This window comes from Rhincodon typus, chromosome 9 (assembly GCF_021869965.1).
Source record: "Rhincodon typus isolate 14 chromosome 9, sRhiTyp1.1, whole genome shotgun sequence".
In the NCBI taxonomy this organism is placed as follows: Eukaryota; Metazoa; Chordata; class Chondrichthyes; order Orectolobiformes; family Rhincodontidae; genus Rhincodon; species Rhincodon typus.
Genome location: NC_063340.1, coordinates 67,556,772 through 67,577,390, shown reverse-complemented (window position 1 = coordinate 67,577,390; position 20,619 = coordinate 67,556,772). Strand labels below are relative to the sequence as shown.

General features: G+C 41.0%; 1 protein-coding gene across 2 annotated transcripts in view; it reads right to left on the bottom strand.

The window, feature by feature from the left end:
• The window catches only part of LOC109921860 (tetratricopeptide repeat protein 7A-like), a 298,546-nt gene that overhangs the window by 188,608 nt on the left and 89,319 nt on the right, over positions 1 to 20,619 (bottom strand). For both annotated transcript variants that reach the window (XM_048601437.1, XM_048601438.1), the window contains exon 10: positions 18,221 to 18,304. In XM_048601437.1, the coding sequence (XP_048457394.1) occupies positions 18,221 to 18,304 (84 nt within the window). The remainder of the gene's footprint in view (positions 1 to 18,220; positions 18,305 to 20,619) is intronic.

The window sequence follows — 20,619 nt, the reverse complement described above, 5'->3', positions numbered from 1 at the left end:
AAATGTTGCCAGACCTGCTGAGCTTTTCCAGCAACTTTGTTTTTTTTCCACTCTTACCTTACCACAGGCTCAGAGTGGTGTCTGTGTTCTGACCAAGCTGTATTGAGATTAGGAGCTGTTTGGCCCTGGTGAAATGCAAACTAAGTGTCTGTGAGCTGGTTATTGCTAAACAAGTGCTGCTTTATAGTACTATCAATGACCCTTTCCACCATATCATTGATGATCCAGAATAAACTGATAATGCAGTAACCTAATCAGGATCAATTTGTCCTATCACAGCATGTGATGTTGTTAGAGCCTATATCCTTTGCAATATCCAGTGCTTTCAATTTGTCCTATGTTTTGCAGACTTAGCAGAAATAGCAATTTTCTGTATTAAAGGGTAGACACCAGTGTTGCAAACGTACTGCAATAATTTGTATAGGGGAACAGTTGGTTTTGGAGCACAAGTCTTCAATACAATTGCTAGAATGTTGTTAGAGCCCATATCCTTTGCAGTATCCGGTGCTTTCAACTATTTCTTGATATCACAGGGCATGAATCAAATTTGTGGAGAATGACATCTGTGATGCTAGGGACTTCCGGTTGATGCCATGTTGGATCATCCACTCAGCACTTCTGGTTAAAGATAGATATCAAATGCATTATACTTGCCTTTTATACCGACATGCTGGGCACTGTTGAGGATTCTTATACTTGCAGAGCCCCCACCCCCGATTATTGTTTAATTGTCCACCACTATGCACAACTGAATGTGTCGGGACTCCAGAATCTAGATCAAAGGTGGAATTGCTTAACCCTATCTATGAAAATGCTGCATTTGCTGTGGTCTTGTGTTGTAACATCACCAGATTTAAATGTAATTTTTAGGTGTTCTTGGCGTGCCACACTGCACTCCTCATTCAAGCAAGGTTCTTCTCCCAGCTTCATGGCAGTGGTAGGGTGGATGATATGCCAGGACATGAGGTTATAGCTTACTTTTGAATATAATTCTTCAGCTGCTTATACTCCATAAGGCCTCCTGGATGCCCAGTTTTGAGTTGGTTTGTCTTTTCAAAATCTGTCCTACTGAGTACAGTGGTAGTTCTATCAACACAATGGCGGATACCCTCAAAACGAAGACAGGACTTTATCTCCATAATAACTGTGCAGTTGTAATTTTTTCTTTAGTCTGCTCAAAGGCATGTAGGCTAGGCCAGAGTTTGCTGCCCTAATTTCCCAGAGGGCAGTTAATAGCCGACTGCATTGTCATGCGTCAGGAGTCAGATGTAGACTAGGCCCAGGTAAGGATGCCAGATTTCCTTTTTAAAGGACTTCAGGCTTCTGCCAGTGCTGTCACATATTGATACAACTGCAATAAGTAGAGTGCTGAGGACAAAGTCAATAATGTTTTTTTCCATCTTGTTGGTTTTCTTACTACCTGCTGCAGACCCAGTCTAGTAGTTATGCCCTGTAGGACTTGGCCAGTAGCTTGGTCATTAGTAGTGGCCCTAAGCCACTTAGCGTTGGATATTAAAACCCTCCACCCAATAACCTTGTCACCCTCGATTGATGTTTAACATAGAAAAAAGGGCAGTGGGGGTTAGAGATGGGTAGGTGATAATCAGCAGGTTTCCTTGCCCATGCCTTTCCCTATTACCATTAGACGTCTTGGAGTCTGGAATCAATGTTGAGCACTCACAACGCAACTCCCTTCTGAATGTACACCACTGTGTCGCTACCTCTGGTATGACAATGATAGTGACTGGAACATATGCATACTCATGGAATCATACATTACAGATAATGGCAAGCTGGTGCTTGAATAACCTGTGGGACAGTTCTCCCAATTTTAGCATGAGCCCAGGATCAACATGAGTGGGTTTGCCACTGTCATTTCAGCTACTTTGGATAGATCACCCTCTAAAACCTCTCAATTGTCTTGTGGCCTGACAGCAAAGTTCTCACCTGGTTCCATCCTTAACATTCAAATCGTAGTTTGAAAATCTCCAGCAATTGTTTCACTTCTCCACTACATCTGATGTCCCAAAAGGATTTATTCTTGGCACCCTCATTTCTCATGCACTTGCTGTCCTTCAGTGATGTCATCCAAGAACCCAGCATCATTCTTCAAATATAGAAACTCTACCTTTCTACCACATCTCTCAACTCCCCCTCTGTCACATAATTATCAAACTGTTTAACCAGCATCCAGTATTGGATGAACAAAAAAAAATTCCATTAAATATTTAGAAGACTGCAGTCATTGAGTTTGTAAGAGACGAGCATATACGATTTCCTAGCCACTGAAACGATCCTCTCCCTCAGCAACAGTCTATGGCACAACTAGACTGTTCATAATCTTAATCACATTTGATCCTGAAATAAGCTTTTGAACACATATTTGCACTATGCCTGTTCCCACCTATGCAATATGGCTTGATTCTGCCCATGCCTTAGCTTGTCAGCTACTGAAACTCTCAGCCACGCCTTTACCTCTGAATTTGACTATTCCAATACATTCCTGTTCAGCTTTCTACACCCTACCTCCCATAAACCTGAATTTGTGCAAAACATAGCTGTTTGGTCCTTTATTTGCACTAAGTCCTGTCCTTTAAGCGGCTCCCAGTATAATCAATGCCTTCCTTTCAAATGCGTCTACTGCCTCAACCTTCTTTACTGTGTATTATTTCCTTCAGCTCCAACACTCACCAAAATATGAAACGCAAGACATTAACTCGGCTTTCTCTGCACAGATGCTACCAGACCTACTAAGTTTCACCAGTAATTTTGTTTTTGTTTTCCTCCAAAATATGAATACTCCTCTAATTTTATTTGCTCTACTACTGCCGACTGCATCTTCAGCCGTCAAGGCCATAAGCTCTGGAATTCCCTTCCTAAACCTTTCTGCTTCTATACCTCTCTTTACCCCTTCAGGCTGCATTCTAAAATGTATACTTCTGAACAAGCTTTTATAATATGTCATTCAGTGGTTCAATGTCAAACGTTGCTTTGTGACATTCCATGGGACATTTAGGTTTTCATGATGATGAATGCTTAAAGAAGGATAATTGCAAAAGAATGGGGATAGAGCTAACTGGATTGATCAGGGAAAGGAGTTAAGCAGCAAAGATGGTTGAAGAACAATGGCAGACATAAGAAAATATTTTATGGGCTCAGAGTAAGGATATGTCACAGTGAGGAAGAAGCATTCTACAAAGGGGATAATCCAACCGTGGTTAACCAGGGAAATTTAGGATAGCATCACAGTGAAAAAAAAAACACATTACGTTGTAACAAAAATTAGTAGTAAGCCAGAGGATTTGAAAGTTTTAAAAATCAACAAAAGACAACTAAAAAGGTAATAAATTAGAGAAGTTAAACATTGAGGGTTAATCTTGTAGATACTATCCAGACAGCAAGAGCTTCTTTAAATATATAAGAAGGGAGATAGAGGCCAAAGTGAACATAAACTCCCTAGAGAACAGGGTTGAGGAAATAATAATGGGGAACTAGGAAATAGCAGGGGAATTGAATAAATACTTTGCATCAGTTTTGTGGTAAAAGACACTAATAGTGTTCTAAAATTACTAAATAAACAAGTGGCAAAGGAGGAGAGGAAATAAATACAATATATAAATAGAGAAAAAGTGCTGGAGAAAGTAAAGGGGCTAAACACTGATAAAAAATCCCTGGGACCTAATGGGATGCATCCCAGGATGTTAAAAGTAGCAGCTACAGAGATACTGGATGCACTGGAAAAGTTTCTGGATCCAGGATTGGAAAACGACCAGTGTAACACTAAATAAAAAGAGGAGGAAACAGAAACCGGTAACTCTGGGACAGTTAGGTTAATGAGTGTTATAGGGAAAATGTTACAGATTATAATAAAGATTTAACAGCACAGCATTTAGAAATATATAACACGATCAAACAGTCAGTATGGCTTCACAAAGGGAAAATCATGCCTGACAAATTTATTAAAGTTCCTTGATGGAAGACGCAGGGTAGATAAAGGGGAAACAGTGGAAGTAATATATTTGAATTTTCAGCAGGTGTTTGATAAGGTACCACCCATTAGGCTACTTGATAAGGTAAGGGTACATGGTGTTGAAGGTAGTAAATTAATATGGATAAAAGATTGGCTAACTCATCAAAGACAGAGTTGGGGCAAGGGGTCATTGTCAGGATGGTATTCTGTAACCAGTGAAGTGCTACAAGAATCAGTGCTGGGACCACACTTATTTAAAATATGTACTACTGATTCTGATGAGAAAAGCAAAGGTGCTATCAACAAGTTTATAGCTAACACAAAAATAGGGGTAGGAGAAGGCAAGTGAGGAGGATGACACAAAAAGACCACAGAGGGATATAAAGAGCTTAAACAATTCGGCCAAAACTTGCAGATGGAATGTAACCAGGGAAAATGGGAGTTTATGCACTTTGACAGGAAGAATAGAGGAGCTCAATATTATTTAATTGGAAACAAACTATAGGAAGCTACAGAACAGAGGGATTTGGGAGTCTTCATCCAGGACTACCCAAAATCAACAAGTAATGTAAAGGCAAATGGAATGTTGGCCTTTATTTCAAAGGGAATCGGGTACAAAAATAGAGCAGTCTTGCTAAAAGCAGTAGCCAGGCCACAGTAGTCAGCTGGAACAGAGTGTGGGCCCTTTAAGATATACTGACACTGGAGACAACCCAGCCTTATCCTAGGTAGTAAGCAATTGTATTAGGAGAGGTTGAGTAGATTAGGCCTGTACACTTTGGAGTTTGGAAGAATGACAAGTGACCTTATTGAAATGTGCAGGATTCTTAGATGACTTGATGTAGGTGCAGAAAGGTTGTTTCCACTTGTGGGAGAGTCTAGGACCGTTGGGCAAATCTCAGAATAAGGGGTTACCCATTTAAAACAGAGATGAAGAGAAATTTCTCCTCCCAGAGAGTAGTGAGTCTGCAAAATTCTTTACTGCAGAGGCTGGATTATTAAGTATATTCATGGCTGAGGGGGATAGATTTTTCATCAGTAAGGCATCAAGGGTTATGGGGTAAGGGCATCAAGGATTATGGAGTAAGGGCATCAAGGGTTATGGGGAGAAGGCAGGAAAGTTGAGTCGAGGATTATCAGAGCAGCCGTGATCTCATTAAACAGCAGAACAGACTCGATGAGCTGATTGGCCTACTAATACTCCTACATTTTATGGTCTCAATATCCAGCGACCACAGATTTAAAATCATTCAAAAAACGTACAGAGCAATATTCCACACAGGATTATGGACAATTACATAAAAATCTGGAACTTATAGAGTTTCAGACAAAAGGTTATGGGACTAAATAAGACTGCTCTGAGGGTCAAAGAGCAAGCTCGGGCACAATTCACCAAATTTGCTGCTAGCTTTTATAATTCATTGATCCAGAAAAACAAAGATTTAACACAAATAGCAAAAGAACTATAGGTGAAGTGTGGAAAAAAAATAAATGGTCTAGGCCCAAAACATCAGCTTTCCTGCTCCTCTGATGCTGCTTGACCTGCTGCGTTCATCCAGCTCTACACTTTGTTATCTCAAATTACACAATAAGTTATGATTTGCAATGCGTTGCCTGAGCATGTATTGGAAGCAGAATTAATAATGTTATGACTGAGGTTAGATGGATGCATTCATCCCCTTCCAGCCCCAGTTCTCCAATGGTGACAACAAATTTTAAATTTAACCGGAGTCATGAATATGACCATTAATATGTTTAGAATGTGTCTGGTGTAACATTGGAAACAATTCAGCTAGGTTCCTTTTAATGATAAAGGATAACCATATTACTACAAATAGAAGTTGCTCATACAAATTGCAAAGACTATGACAAAAAAGGTTTATACTGTGCAAAAATATTTATGACTTGTATTCTAAATTCCAACCTTAATGTAAAGCAAATGTAGGTAATAGACAAACAATGGTTGAACAGGCCACAGCATACAGCACAACAAATAGCAATCAAGACAGATTTCACAAATTTCCTAGCAGTTCCTTCCCCAACTCCCCAAAAGACATTGGTAGCAGTGTAAGCCATAAAACATTATTAAAATGTTATAAGGAATTCTATGACAACAAGGTGCAGAGCTGGATGAACACAGCAGGCCAAGCAGCATCAGAATTCTATGTTTGATTAGAGGCCTTGAACCCCCACCCCCCCCACTAAGAGCCACTTCATCATGGACTGCCTCAATAACTGCTCATTCTAGTGGTTCATCTTCTTTTCCTCGAACTACACTCCTCTGGAACTTTGGAAAATGGTGAGCTGCCTTCTTGAGCTACTGCAGTCTTTGCGCTACAGGTAGATCCACGGTGCCACTAGGGAGGCATTTCCATGATTTGGATCCAGTTACAGTGAAGGAACAGTGATATATTTCCAAGTCGGATGGTGAGCGGCTTGGACGGGAACTTGTAGCATTCCCCTGCATCTGCTGCCCTCCTTCTTCTAGGTGAAAGTGGTCATGGGTTTGGAAGGTGCTGTCCAAGGATCTCTGGTAAATTTCTCCAGTGCATCTTGTAGATGGTACACACTGCTGTTACTGAGCCTGGGTGGTGGAGGGAGTGGATCCTCGTGGACACTGGGCCAATCAAGCAGTCTGAGATAACAAGGTGTAGAGCTGGATGAACACAGCAGGCCAGGGAGCATCAGAGGAACAGGAAAGCTGATGGTTTCGGGTCTGGACCCTTCTTCGGAAATGAGGGAAGGGGAAAGGTTCCTAATATCTCTCAATCAAGCAATCTGCTTTGTTTTTGATGGTGTCAAGCTTCTTGAGTATTATTAGAGCCGCACTCATCCAGGCAAGTGGGCAGTAATATTAAAATGTTCACTGAGCACACAGCATAAAAACATATACAAACAAAAAAAAACCAGTAATAGCTTCAAAATGCAATTAGATAAACATTTGAAGGAGTGAAATTTTCAGAACTATGGATAAAGAACGGGAAAATAGAAATAATTGGACAGTTCTTTCAAAGTGGCATAGGTACAATGAGCTAAATGACTTTTCAGTATGTTTCTATGATTCTATGCATTTATTAGCTATCAAAATGAGGTATATTCAGCTCAATCACAATAAATGGGCAAACATCAAGGCATCTATCATACAACTAAACCCACCGCTGCAAATTAAGTCAAACATTGTGGATGGTGGAAATCTGAAATAAAAACAAAGCACAGGAGAAATTCAGCAGGTCTAGCAGCATCTGTGGACAGAGAAATGGAATTAATGTTGAGTCTGGTATGACTTTTCTGCAGAACTTCTGCATGTTGTCCTCCCTGTCTAATCACATAATATATAGGAATCGTACTTAGAAGTGAATGCTGGAACCTTCCAAAGGTAATTTGAGAACTGACAAAAGCTCATCAAAACCTAAATGGACAGCCAGAAAATCAACAAAATGTACAAAAATCTATATTATAGGCAAGAGTTCTAACTATTTCCTGCTTGTGATGGCTTTTTTGATGCTGTAAGCAAACTAACTTGGGGCAGAAAAATCAAGGCCCATGAAAACCTAGGCTTAGGAACCAGATCCCACTTTCCCTCCACCAAGTAACAACCAATATTATACATTTATAGTGATCACTAAAAGAATACAGGGACAGAGTAGGAAGACATTTTGTCATGAAATGTCCATGATAATGTTTTTTTAAAAAAGTGAAAAATAATAAAATATAAAAAGAAAAATGTAACCAGTTTTTGGAAAAGGGACAGATACTTCGCAGCGCAGGCACAAGGATGGTAGAATTTCAAAATACAGAGCCCAAGATCAGGAGAGATCAGTTTGTATGCCAACAATTAGGCAAAGTAATAAAAAGCCTCTTTGGTTAACTCCCCAACATTTACGAAACTTAGCTACCAACTGCTTCTGCACAAAGACAAATCAACTGCAACTTTTGAAGGCAAACCTCTGGACAATTTAATATGAGACAAGATCCAAGAACCACGTTCATCTTTAAACTACCGCAGAGCTAACACAGCAAGTTGAGATAGGAATTAGGTCAATATTCAGGGAACATTTTCAGCTCAGTCCCTTGGCTGCTCATTAAAGTAGGAAGACATCATTTTTGGATAAATGATCACTGGGGAAAATACAGTTGCGCTAGTCATTTTACTAAATGTGCTTGAAAACATTGTCATGGCCACACAATTAACAAAATGCTAATATTAAAAAAAAAGCACGCAAATCTTTGGTCATTCTATTAGAGCAAATACCTCTGATGATTCAAATAAAGATTATAAACTTTAATGAGTTCATTAGGTGTATTCAATAACTAAGCCAGACATGAAACGATTCATAATTTATTCTAGTAGCTGACCAAATTTTACAGATTTAGCACAATCACCAGGAATTCCTCCTTGTGGGAGTGCATTTTGCATTTCACTTTCTATCATTTACAAAATAAAATCAACCTTCTGCACTTCCATGGTGAATCAGAGTGCAATTGGCTAGAAATAATTTACAATGTTTCTCGACTCTTATCAAAGAAAACAACAAAACTCAATAATAATTTGTGTCATTAGTCAGTAAAGGAAGTATAAGTCACCTACTATTTCCAATTTTCTCCATTCGTGAAGGCATCAGGTACTGCTCAGATATAATTCTATACCTGCTAAAAGCAGACTTTCATTTGTTCATTCAAGTGACTGTTCCTCATGTTAAGGCTGGGCAGTGTGCTGGTGAATTATTCAGGTCTGGCTAAACTCCATCCTGTTCCCTGTTGATGTCATTTACCCAGCTTTATTTGACAGTGAATATCTAATGTTCATTCCAGTTTAATGATATTCTTTTCCAATCCTCATCCCTTCAGTTTCATGCACCCCTTTCCTTGTCCTATCTCCACTGTTTAAAGTACCCCCTTCACCTCACAATCTCTTCGGCGTAATACGCTTTCTTCTTTCTCTCATCATTATAGGATTGAGTTATTTTTCAATAATTGATAATATTGACTTGATTAAGCAAATGAAGAATTATATTATATTCTGTTTAATTGTGGTTAGTTGGTAAATAGTTTTGATAAAATCAACGTCATTTGACAGAACAAAAATAAAGTTTATTGCTTTATGGCTCAAGCAAAAGTAAACTCGGGCTTTTGAAATTAGTCTTTACTCAAAAACTGAGCTTATGTTTTAAAGTAGTTTGGTTTTGTAATAAAGTTCCTTTGAATAAAGAAAACTTTGGAACTAGGGTCTGTCGTCAATAATGTAGTTGTTTTGGTCTTTTTTGATGTATCATTTGGGATGATAGTGACTGGAAGGTGACACTACATGCTCCAAACAGACACAAGTTGCTTTACTGGCGCCACCTTATCTTGGAGGAGAACTATGGAATAGGTAAGCTATAGAAACAAACCATCATAAAAGGATTGTCTTAATGAAATCATTGTCATGTAAAAGAATGATTCAAGGGATGTTGGGAAGTGATGTCAGTGGCTGACGATTACATTTAAAGAAATCAATTGGGCATACAATACCTAATCAGTCCAAGATTGACAATGAACTGTTCATACACTGTGCATGCATCACTTACCCAATTCTTTAAAAAAATCAAGCAACATCTAAACCAATCAGGCTTCAGAGACATCTCTGGTCATGCCATGAGTCATGCATTGGAAATAATTAACAGGACTTACTTTTCCGTACTTGTATGTTCAGAAAGAAGAAAGAAGAGACAGCATCCCAGTCAACGCTAGTATTCCATCATGGAATGGCTGAGTTCACTATCTGGTTAGGTGCAATTACTGCTATTCATGTTTAAGTGATTAATTAAACTGGTAAAATTTGCAGCAACACATCCATAGCAGTGTTGTATTTAGTCAGACATAGCAAATTGGATTCCAAAATCTGACAGTTCCCCCCAGTTCAATTTAATGTAACTACTTCCCTTTCTTTCATTGCTCCTTCAGTTTCAGTTGGGTCCTTACTTTTCTCTCTCAGTGCCCTTTAGTCCTACTTGCCCTCCCACTCACTTCAGTTAAACATGTTCCCTTCCTTTGCTTCTTATCCCATTCTTTAATGGGCAAAAATAACCAACAGCAGATCTCAGTCCTGAGGAATTTCTTTTCTGTGACAATAAAAACACTTTGCAATTAAATAAAAAGTCATGGTTACAACAGTTACTGGAGGTAGTCTGTTTCACTGCCAATTCAGGGAGTAACTTCAGGCAGAAACTAATACATAAAGATTTTCATTTGTGCAGTCAAAAAATAATGCTTACAGATTTTTTTGGAAGCACAGTAAAACAGATACAACCAAGTAGGTAGGAAGTGAATGTAGAAAAATCAGATTTTTAAAAATTGATTTTGTTATATTGTAAATTAACGCAAAGAAAAGGCAAAGTATTATAAATTAGAAATCAAATAGAAGACAGAAAGTGAATTCCAACCACTGAACGGCATGCACTCCAAAGAAATTGTTTTTAAACAGCAATTCTAATTATGAATTATGAATCAACTGGTGCTGATTTCTGCACTTCAGCAATTTCAAAAGAATTAACCATGATGAATATACAAATTAGGAGTACTGCTCTATTATTTAAAAAGATCATGGTTGATTTGATTATAACCTCAAATCCACATTCCCATCCACTTTGATAACCTTTTAATACCTTCCTTAACAAGAATCAATTTTCAAGGTCTCTGCTTCCACCACCTTTATCGGAAGAGAGTTCTAAAGCCTCACGACACCGAGAGAAAAAAAATTCGCCTAATCTCTGGTTTAAATGGACCGCCTAGATATTTAAACATTGATCCCTGGCTCTAGTTCTCTCATAACAAGACACATCCTCTCCATATTTACACTGTCAAGGCACCTCAGGCTTTGTATGCTTCCATCAAGTCACCCTTTACTCTAATAAACTCCAGCGGATACAAGCCTAGCCTGTCCAACCTTTCCAGAAGCAATCCGCCCATTCCAGGTATTAGTCTAGTAAACCTTCTCTAAACTGCCACCAATGCATTTACATTCTTCCTCAAATGAGGAGACCAATGCTGCGCACAGTACTCCAGATAAGTTACAGATACAGTCTCACTAATGTCTTGCATAACTTCCCTAACCTCATATTCATTTACCCTCATGATAAGATTTCTTTTGTGATAAAAAATTATTAACTTTCCTAATTATTTGTTGCATCTAAACTCAAAACTTTTGAGATTCACGCAGAGGACTCCCAGACCCTTCTGCATGTCAGAACTCTGAAATCGCTCACCAGATAGAGACTGTACTATTTTATTCTTCGTTTATTCATATTTTCCCACATTATATTCCACGTGCCACATCTTTGCCAATTCACTTAACTGAGCTATGTGTATTCAAATACAGGGCCTTTAGTTTTACCCTTTAAGTCAATGTAAATTCCAGTCTTATCTGTTGTTTGACTCTTTGATTCACTCTTTAGCGCTCCCTGTTATGATCTGTGTCATCAGCAAACCTGGCTACAATACATCCCTTCACCTAAGTCATTTATATAAATTGTAAACAGTTGAGGTCTCAGCTTTGATCCCTGGAAATCCTTGGTTCCCATTTATCCACAGCAAGTGTAACCCCCTTATATAACTGCAACAATTGATCAAACATGATTTCCCTTTCACAAGATTATGTTATCTCTGCTTTATATGCCCTGCTGTAACTTCTTCAGTACTAGCTTCTAATGTTTTCCCTGTGACAGATGTTAAGCTAACTTTTTCTGAAGAAGGGTCCCAACCCGAAACATCAACTTTCCTGCTCCTCCGATACTACCTGGCCTGCTGCGTTCCTCTGGCTCCAGCATCAGCAATTCTTACTATCTCTGTCGTTTTCTGCTGTTTGACTGTCTTCCTTTTGATTGAATGAGTTACATTTGCTATCTTCCAATCTAATGGGATCTTACCCAAATTGGGGGGTTTTGAAAAATTCAAAACATTGCCTCAATTACCTCACTTGCTATTTATTTTAAGACCCGAGAATAAGGCCCATCAGGACCTGAACAAGTGCCAGCTAACAGCTCCAACAATTTATTCATTAACCCTTCTCTTGTGATTGTAAGCATTCTATAAATTCCTCATTAAGGCTACCTTTGCCCATGTGACTTTTTTTTTACTTAATAGGTAGATTAAAATCTCCCATAATTATTGCTGTGCATTTCTGACCAGCTCTCGTTATTTTTTTCTTTTGCACTCCACTCTACCGTGTGAATACTGTAAGGGAGTTATATGCCACTGCCACAGTAACTTCTTGACTTTATAATGTCTCATTTCTACTCAAACTGTAACAATATCCTGGTTTCTTGAACTTAGGTTATCCATCTTTATTGTGCTTACATCACCTAACTAACAGAAAAACTCCTCCATCTTTTTTCCTATTTGTCTGTCATTCCTAAATGTCCTGAATCCTTCAAATTTCAGGTCCAAATTCATGCAATCCTGCAGCCACATCTCTGTAATGGCTCTTCGCAGATGTCGCTCCGCCCACCGCCGACGTCGCTCCACCCACCACCTCCACAGCCAGCTCCAGCGGAGACTGTAGCACCCAGCCCTGCCGGGTCTTCACCAACCCCCAGACCTCTCCCTTAATGAGGACGAATGGTCAGTCCTCAGTAAAGGATTCACCTTTGTCCCCCTCCACCCATACATCAACGAATACAACTCACGTTTGGACATTGAGCAGTTTTTCCGCCGCCTCCGCCTCCACGCTTACTTCTTTAACCGTGAGCCTAACCCTCCCTCTACTGACCCCTTCTCCCGCCTCCAATACACCCCCTCCTCCTGGACACCACCCCAAGGCCTCTTACCCTCCCTTGACGTCTTCATCTCTAACTGCCATCAAGACATCGATCGCCTCAACCTCTCCACCCCTCTCACCCACTCCAACCTCTCCCCGACAGAACGTGCAGCCCTCCGCTCCAATCCCAACCTCACCATGCAGACAAGGGAGGTGCAGTTGTAGTATGGCGCACTGACCTCTACATCGCCGAAGTCAGACACCAACTCTCCGACACCTCCTCCTACTGCGCCCTTGATCATGACCCCACCCCCGACCACCAAACCATCATCTCCCAAACCATCCACAACCTCATCACTTCAGGTGAACTCCCACCCACAGCCTCCAACCTCATCGTTCCCCAACCCCGCACCGCCTGCTTCTATCTCCTTCCCAAAATCCACAAACCTGACTGCCCTGGTCGACCCATTGTCTCCGCCTGCTCCTGCCCCACCGAACTTATCTCCACCTATCTCGACTGCATTTTCTCCCCCTTGGTTCAGGAACTCCCCACCTACGTCCGTGACACCACCCACGCCCCCCACCTCCTCCAAAACTTCCAATTCCCTGGTGCCCAACACCTCATCTTTACCATGGACGTCCAGTCCCTATACACCTGCATTCCCCATGCAGATGGCCTAAAGGCCCTCCGCTTCTTCCTGTCCCGCAGGCCTGACCAGTCGCCCTCCAATGACACCCTCATCCGCTTAGCCAAACTCGTCCTCACGCTCAACAACTTCTCTTTCAATTCCTCCCACTTCCTACAGACAAAAGGGGGTGGCCATGGGTACCCGCATGGGCCCAAGCTAAGCCTGCCTCTTTGTAGGATACGTGGAACAATCCCTCTTCCAAAGCTACACTGGCCCTATCCCTCACCTCTTCCTCCGTTACATCGATGACTGTATTGGCGCCGCCTCGTGCTCCCACGAGGAACTCGAACAGTTCATCCACTTCACTAACACCTTCCACCCCAACCTTAAGTTCACCTGGACCATCTCTGATACCTCTCTCTCCTTCCTGGACCTCTCTGTCTCCATCTCTGGCATCCACCTGGAAACCGATATCCATTTCGAGTCTACCGACTCCCACAGCTACCTAGAATACACCTCCTCCCACCCACCTTTCTGCAAAAAGGCCATCCCCTATTCCCAATTCCTTCGCCTCCGCTGCATCTGCTCCCGAAATGAGGCATTCCACTCCCGGACATCCCAGATGTCCTCGTTTTTTCAACGACCGCAACTTCCCCCCCTCAGTGGTCGAAAATGCCCTCGACCGTGTCTCTCATATTTCCCGCAACTCATCCCTCACACTCCCTACCCGCAATAACAACCAAAACAGAATCCCCCTCGTCCTTACGTACCACCCCACCAACCTCCGGATCCAACACATCATCCTCCGACACTTCTGCCATCTGCAATTTAACCCCACTACCAAAGATATTTTTGCCTACCCATTCTTATCTGCTTTCCGGAGGGACCACTCTCTCCAGGATTCCCTTGTCCGCTCCACACTCCCCTCCAGCCCCACCACCTCCGGCACTTTTCCCTGCAACCGCAGGAAGTGCTACACCTGCCCCTACATTTCCCCCCTCACCCCCATCCCAGGCCCTAAGAAGACCTTCCACATCAAACAGATGTTCACCTGCACATCTGCTAATGTGGTATACTGCATCCGCTGTACCCGTTGTGGCCTCCTCTACATCGGGGAAACCAAGCGGAGGCTTGGGGACCACTTTGCGGAACACCTTCGCTCAGTTCGCAACAAACAACTACACCTCCCAGTCGCGAACCATTTCAACTTCCCCTCCCACTTCTTGGACGACATGTCCATCCTGGGCCTCCTGCATTTCCACAATGATGCTACCCGAAAGCTGCAGGAACAGCATCTCATATTCCGCTTGGGAACCCTGCAGCCCAAGGGTATCAATGTGGACTTCACAAGCTTCAAAATCTCCCCTCCCCCAACCACATCCCAAAATCAGTCCAGCTCGTCCCTGCCTCCCTAACCATTCCTCCCACCTCAAGCCCCACCCCCATCTCCTACCCACTAACCTCATCCCGCCTCCTTGACCTGTCCATCCTCCCTGGACCGACCTATCCCCTCCCTAACTCCCCACCTACATTCACCTTTACTGGCTCCAACCATGCCTCTTTGATCTGTCTGTCTCCTCTCCACCTATCTTCTTCTTTATCCATCTTCTATCCGCCTCCCCCCCTCTCCCTATTTATTTCAGAACCCCCTTCCCCTCCCCCATTTCTGAAGAAGGGTCTCGACCCGAAACGTCAGCTTTCCTGCTCCTCTGATGCTGCTTGGCCTATTGTGTTCATCCAGCTCTACACCGTGTTATCTCAGATTATAATTATATGCATTTCTGTTTACATTCTCAGTTTATCTGTTTTAAATGCTATGTGCATTCAAATGCAGAGCCTTTAGTTTCATCCTTTAAGACTCTTTGTAAATTCTTGTTTTATCTGTTTTTTGACTCTTCGATTCACTCTCTATCCCTCCCTGTCATGATCTGTTTATCATTTTCCAGATGAACATCTTTCTCTTTGGCCTTGAATCTACTCTTTGATTAACCACATCTTCCTAAATTTGATCAAAATGATTCTTGCAAACCTAAAACAAAAATTCTATGCGGCATTTTTAAAAAACTGACAAGATTTTGTAACACAGCAATTCCTCAAAGCTATTCAACAATCAATAGCCTTCTCCTTTCCCTTTTAAAGCTACTTTAAGAGTGCAGGAAATATTTTGTTGTCCTTGTTTTGTCTCATGTTTTAAGACAATACTGCTCCCAGCACACTGAAATACCATGTGGAATACCTTAGGCTGTGGGTGTCTGCACATACTCTTTCTGAGGCTGCTTGTAACTTATCTTGAAGTTCTTCGACTCCTTTTGTACTGTAGCACCCCTTTATTCACATCTGTACATGGTAGGTTATCAAATACAGTTCTTGAGTGTAATGCCTAAAAACTCACTCTTCGCATACTAATTCTAGACAAGTCTTTTCTTTTATTGATGCCGGGGTCGCGTGATCAGTTAGATTTTATTGAATTGCATGAATCTCATCCTATCATAGACCCGACGCTCTATACAGAGAATGGTAATTCCTCCCTTCCCTCTCCTTCTCCCATTCACCAGGAAAACCACCAAAAAATGAGCTCCTTCATTTTACAGTTAAATCAAAAACCAACAATAGCATTGCTATAAACATTCGCAATCTTTACATGATATTCATATTGAATTTCTTTATCATTTCATAGTACACATATGATTTCAATACATCATTTTATGCTATCCTGCAAAAACAAAAGACTATACTTCTGACAAAAACAAATATTGACATCAAAAGCACAATGTTGGTCAAGTGTGCTGTAGTGAGGTTCTATTATTTGAAGTGCAAGTTGTAGCTATATTGTCCATCTTCCGCCTTCATTATGCATTAACCCAATTGCACATTCTGAAAAGGATTCTTCAGAAAGAAGGTGAGGATGTGGCGTTGGAAGTAAGAGAGAAGGAGAGGGGAAGGGAAGGAAAGAAGGGAATATCGCATTTGCTCAGCAAGCAGAAATTACAGGTATCCCTCTAAAAGGCATATTTCATTGCTTGCCATCAATTGATGAATAGATCATTTATTCAAAGATGAAAGCTTATTACGAATAGAAAACAATCTAACTTAATTTTATTCATTTCTTGTAATGCTAAAGTACAGCAACAGTTTAAATCTCGAAAAAAATCCAACCACCTATGATGAGCAACATTAGCAGTCTCCAGGCAATTATCTGCATAAAATGTATAAAACCCATCTGTGCAGCCTGTCGAGCTCTGGGTCCTTGTGACATATGTTCAGAGCAGCAATGTGTAGAAATGGGTCGAGAGTTCATGAAACTTGCTCCAAGGAAATCAGAATGCATTTTGCATAATTTAATCAACTTTCAAAAACAAATTGGAGTAGACTCGCAGCTCTTTGTATGTATTGAAAAACTTACTGATTAAAAAGTCTTAACTTTTCCTTTACCTCATTCTAACTTAAATAACTTAGAGGGCAGCTGTTACATATCATGTCAGAACAGTGGTGCATTCTGGAGAAGGCATTAGATATGTTTTGGAGTTTATATCTGGCCTAAGGAACTGAGGGCATTCTTGCTAAGTTTACAGACGACATAAAGATAAGTGGAAGGACAGGTAGTCACAAGGAAGCAGGGAAGCTGCAGAAGGACTTGGACATGCAAGGAGAGTGTATTCCATCTGCAACTTCTTTGCACAATGTGGCATTTTAGTAGGAAGAATAGAGGCATTAACTATTTTCTAAACAGGGAAAGGCTTTGGAAATCTCAAGCACAAAGGGATTTAGGAGTCCGAGCTCAGGCTTCTCTTAAGGTTAGCATGTGGGATCAGTTGGCAGTTAGGAAGACAAATGCAATGTTGGCATTAATTTCAAAAGGACTAGAATACAACAGGAGGTGTGCTGCTGAGGCTGTATAAGGCCCTGGTCAGGCTAAATCATATCTGAAATGGAATTCTGAGTTAGGAACAAGAGGCAACTCTCTAAGATCATTTTAAGGAACAATTAGATGTAGTGATGGGGGTGCTATATTTGGTTTTATTCTAGATGCATTGGCTACATAATATTCCTTTTCCACATTTATTTTGTAGTAAGAGAAACCTGGGATAAAGATAGTGCCATCACATTACTGGTACTGTGACAGCTTTAAGGTGCACCAGCCAATTACTGCAACGCTCACTTTAATCCACAGAGCATAGCGGCTAACACATCTATGATTACTGCTGACTACACAACAAAAAATCAGGTAATAAATGTGCACATCACATACTACACTATTGCAACTGATACTAATAGCATCATGCACTGTTGTCCACCAACACACCAAATATACAGGGCAGTAATAGAAATATTTGCGTATTGTATGATGTACATCATGTAATCAACACATACACAGATAAACACGTAATAATAGAGTACCAATAATGGGAACTGCAGAAGATGAGTTACTTTCAGTTGCTTTAATTGTTAAATCCGACATTCAGTGAGCAACGTCATGGGTTTAAACAGATCGTTATGATTCGGAAGACACCTTTAGTTGTCAAAAGGCTCTGACATGATTGGACAACTTTGAAAGGCTGAAGAAAGGAATTTGATGCTACAGTCTCTAAGATACAATCTGGAAGAGCAATGTTCATTCCCAACTTCCTGTTCAAAAACTAAAGACTTTTCTCCTGGTTAACAAATATGTAAATTTTCCGTTTGTACATGGTCAAATATGCATGTGTATCAACCTGAGAACGAAAATAAGTTACAATTTGGTCATAACATTCTCTTTGATTTTATGTGCCCATAAAAAACATACTCAAAGGTTGCAGAAGTCCCACCACACTACATTTCAATGTCTCAATGTTGCATCAAGAAGATGAAAGATTAGCATGACAGCGATACTGCAATGAGACACCTTACCTTGCCACAAGCGACCAGTGAAAGTGCTAATTGATACCACAGGTGAAATTCATCGAATGCAAACTTCATTGCTCTCTCCAAGCACTGAGGAAAGAAATATTTCAAGATGAGATGATAAATAAGCTAATAAAAGGAAGTTGATAACAAGAACACTATAATTCCTACTCGATCGATCTACATCACCAGTGGAAATTTGGGCCAGAAGTTCTAGGCTCAAGTCTTACCTTCTCTAGAGGTGCATCATAACATAAGACCACTAGACACAGGAGCAGAAATAAGCTATCCAGCCCATTAAGTCTGCTCCACCATGCAATGAGATCACGGCTGATTCTCAATTCCACTTTCCTCTCTTTTCCCCAAAACCCTTTATTCCATTATTGATTAAAAATCCCTCTCTTGGTCTTGAATATACTTAATGACTCAACAGCCCTCTATGTGCCTTCCCCATTACCCATTGGATGCTGGCTCTTTGTGAGTCCTGCCTGAACAGGTTGATTAAAAATGTCTATTCTGATATTCGGTTATTAGGACCACCAGGATCCCAAAATATTCACCAAACATTACGTCATTTTCATGGCACTTGTTTTGAGATAAAATTTGCGACAATCCAACAGAATCAACAGATTCACTACCTTCCGAGAGCAGAAATTCCTCATCTGTTTTAAATATACAACCCTTTATTCTGAGATTATGCCCTTTGGTTCGCATCTACCCTGTCATGTTCCTGAAGAAACTTGTATATTTCAATAAGCTCATCTTTCATTCTACTATATTTCAACAAGTACAGGCGCAATCTACTCAACCTGTCCTCATAAGACAGTTTGTCCATACTTGGCAAAGCCAAAAGTACCTTCTCTGTACTGACTCCAATGTCAGTATATCTTTCTTTAGAGAAGGGCCCTAAAACCGCATATTGTATCTAAGATGTGGTCTGACCACTGTCTTGTACAGTTTTAGCAAAGCCTTCCTGCTTTTATACTCCACTCCCTTTGAAATAAAGTTCAATATTCTATTTGCATTCCTAATTACCCATTGGATGCTAGCTTTTTGTGAGTCCTGTCTGAACAGGTTGCATAAAATTAAAATTTGTGACAGTCCAACAATGTAAAGGTTGCTGTTTGTTTCACATTATAATTATGCCATCTAGTGAGAGCTTATGCATTAGTGAACAGAGAGTTGGAGCTATGAAGTAAATACAGCCTTCTAAAAGCTATTTATCTCCACGCGTCCGTGTTGGTGTTTATGCTTCAAATGAACTGAAAATCATAAAATTGTCCTCTGTGACTTTTGTCAGGAAGAGTACTAAATTCAACAAGGCATTTATACATAACCCTGGGTAGAAGCTCTATGTTTTACTGGCAAATGAGGACAGGATCAGTCATTCATGATGTAGTACATAGCCTTACAACACTTATTAACTTTGCTCATGCACAGAGTATGTCCAAGACAAGGCACTAGTGTGCATTTTAGGAAGGAACAAAGGAAAACATTATCATGGGGGCAGGGTTCAGGAGAAAACATCTTCCTATCATTTACTGCATTTAGCACTTAATTACCTCAGGTAATTCTCATACCTCAGAGAGAAATCACCTTGGATTTCAACTTAGGCTCAAATATACACTTCTGGGTCAGTTGTACAGCTGCGAACTTAACTCAGAAGAAACTCTCCCTAACTACTGAATTATCATTTCAGATAGGTCGGTGTATTCTGGACTCATGCCTGCTGTCCCCAAAAAAGTGTGCGCCAAGGTAGAATGTTTAAAAGGCCTGATCAGTGTTTTAGGTCTTTGTACTAGTTATAACAAAAATATTAAGGTCTTCTAGCCCTCACTCCCCATGTCCCATTCATGCAAACTGGTAGCATGTCATGTCACTGTATCCAGTTCCTACGGCTCCTATTACCATCCACGCCAACCTATGCACCTATATTCATCCTTCCCCATGGCCCATCAAAGCCTCCATGTCAACCTACATTCTTCTAACCAGCACTCCTAAGTTCTTTAAAATCCCTATGCTAATTTAATGCCAAACCAGCCCAGTATCTACCATAGATAGTAGGAACTGCAGATGCTGGAGAATCCGAGACAACAAGGTGCAGAGCTGGATGAACACAGCAGGCTAAGCAGCATCATAGGAGCAGAAAGGCTGACGTTTCGGGCCTAGACCCTTCATCAGAAATGGGGGAGGGGAAGGGGGTTCTGAAATAAATAGGGAGAGAGGGGGAGGCGGATAGAAGATGGATAGAGGAGAAGATAGGTGGAGAGGAAACAGACAGGTCGAAGAGGCGGGGATGGAGCCAGTAAAGGTGTGTAGGTGGGGAGTTAGGGAGGGGATAGGTCAGTCCAGGGAGGACGGACAGGTCAAGGGGGCGGGATGAGGTTAGTAGGTAGGAGATGGGG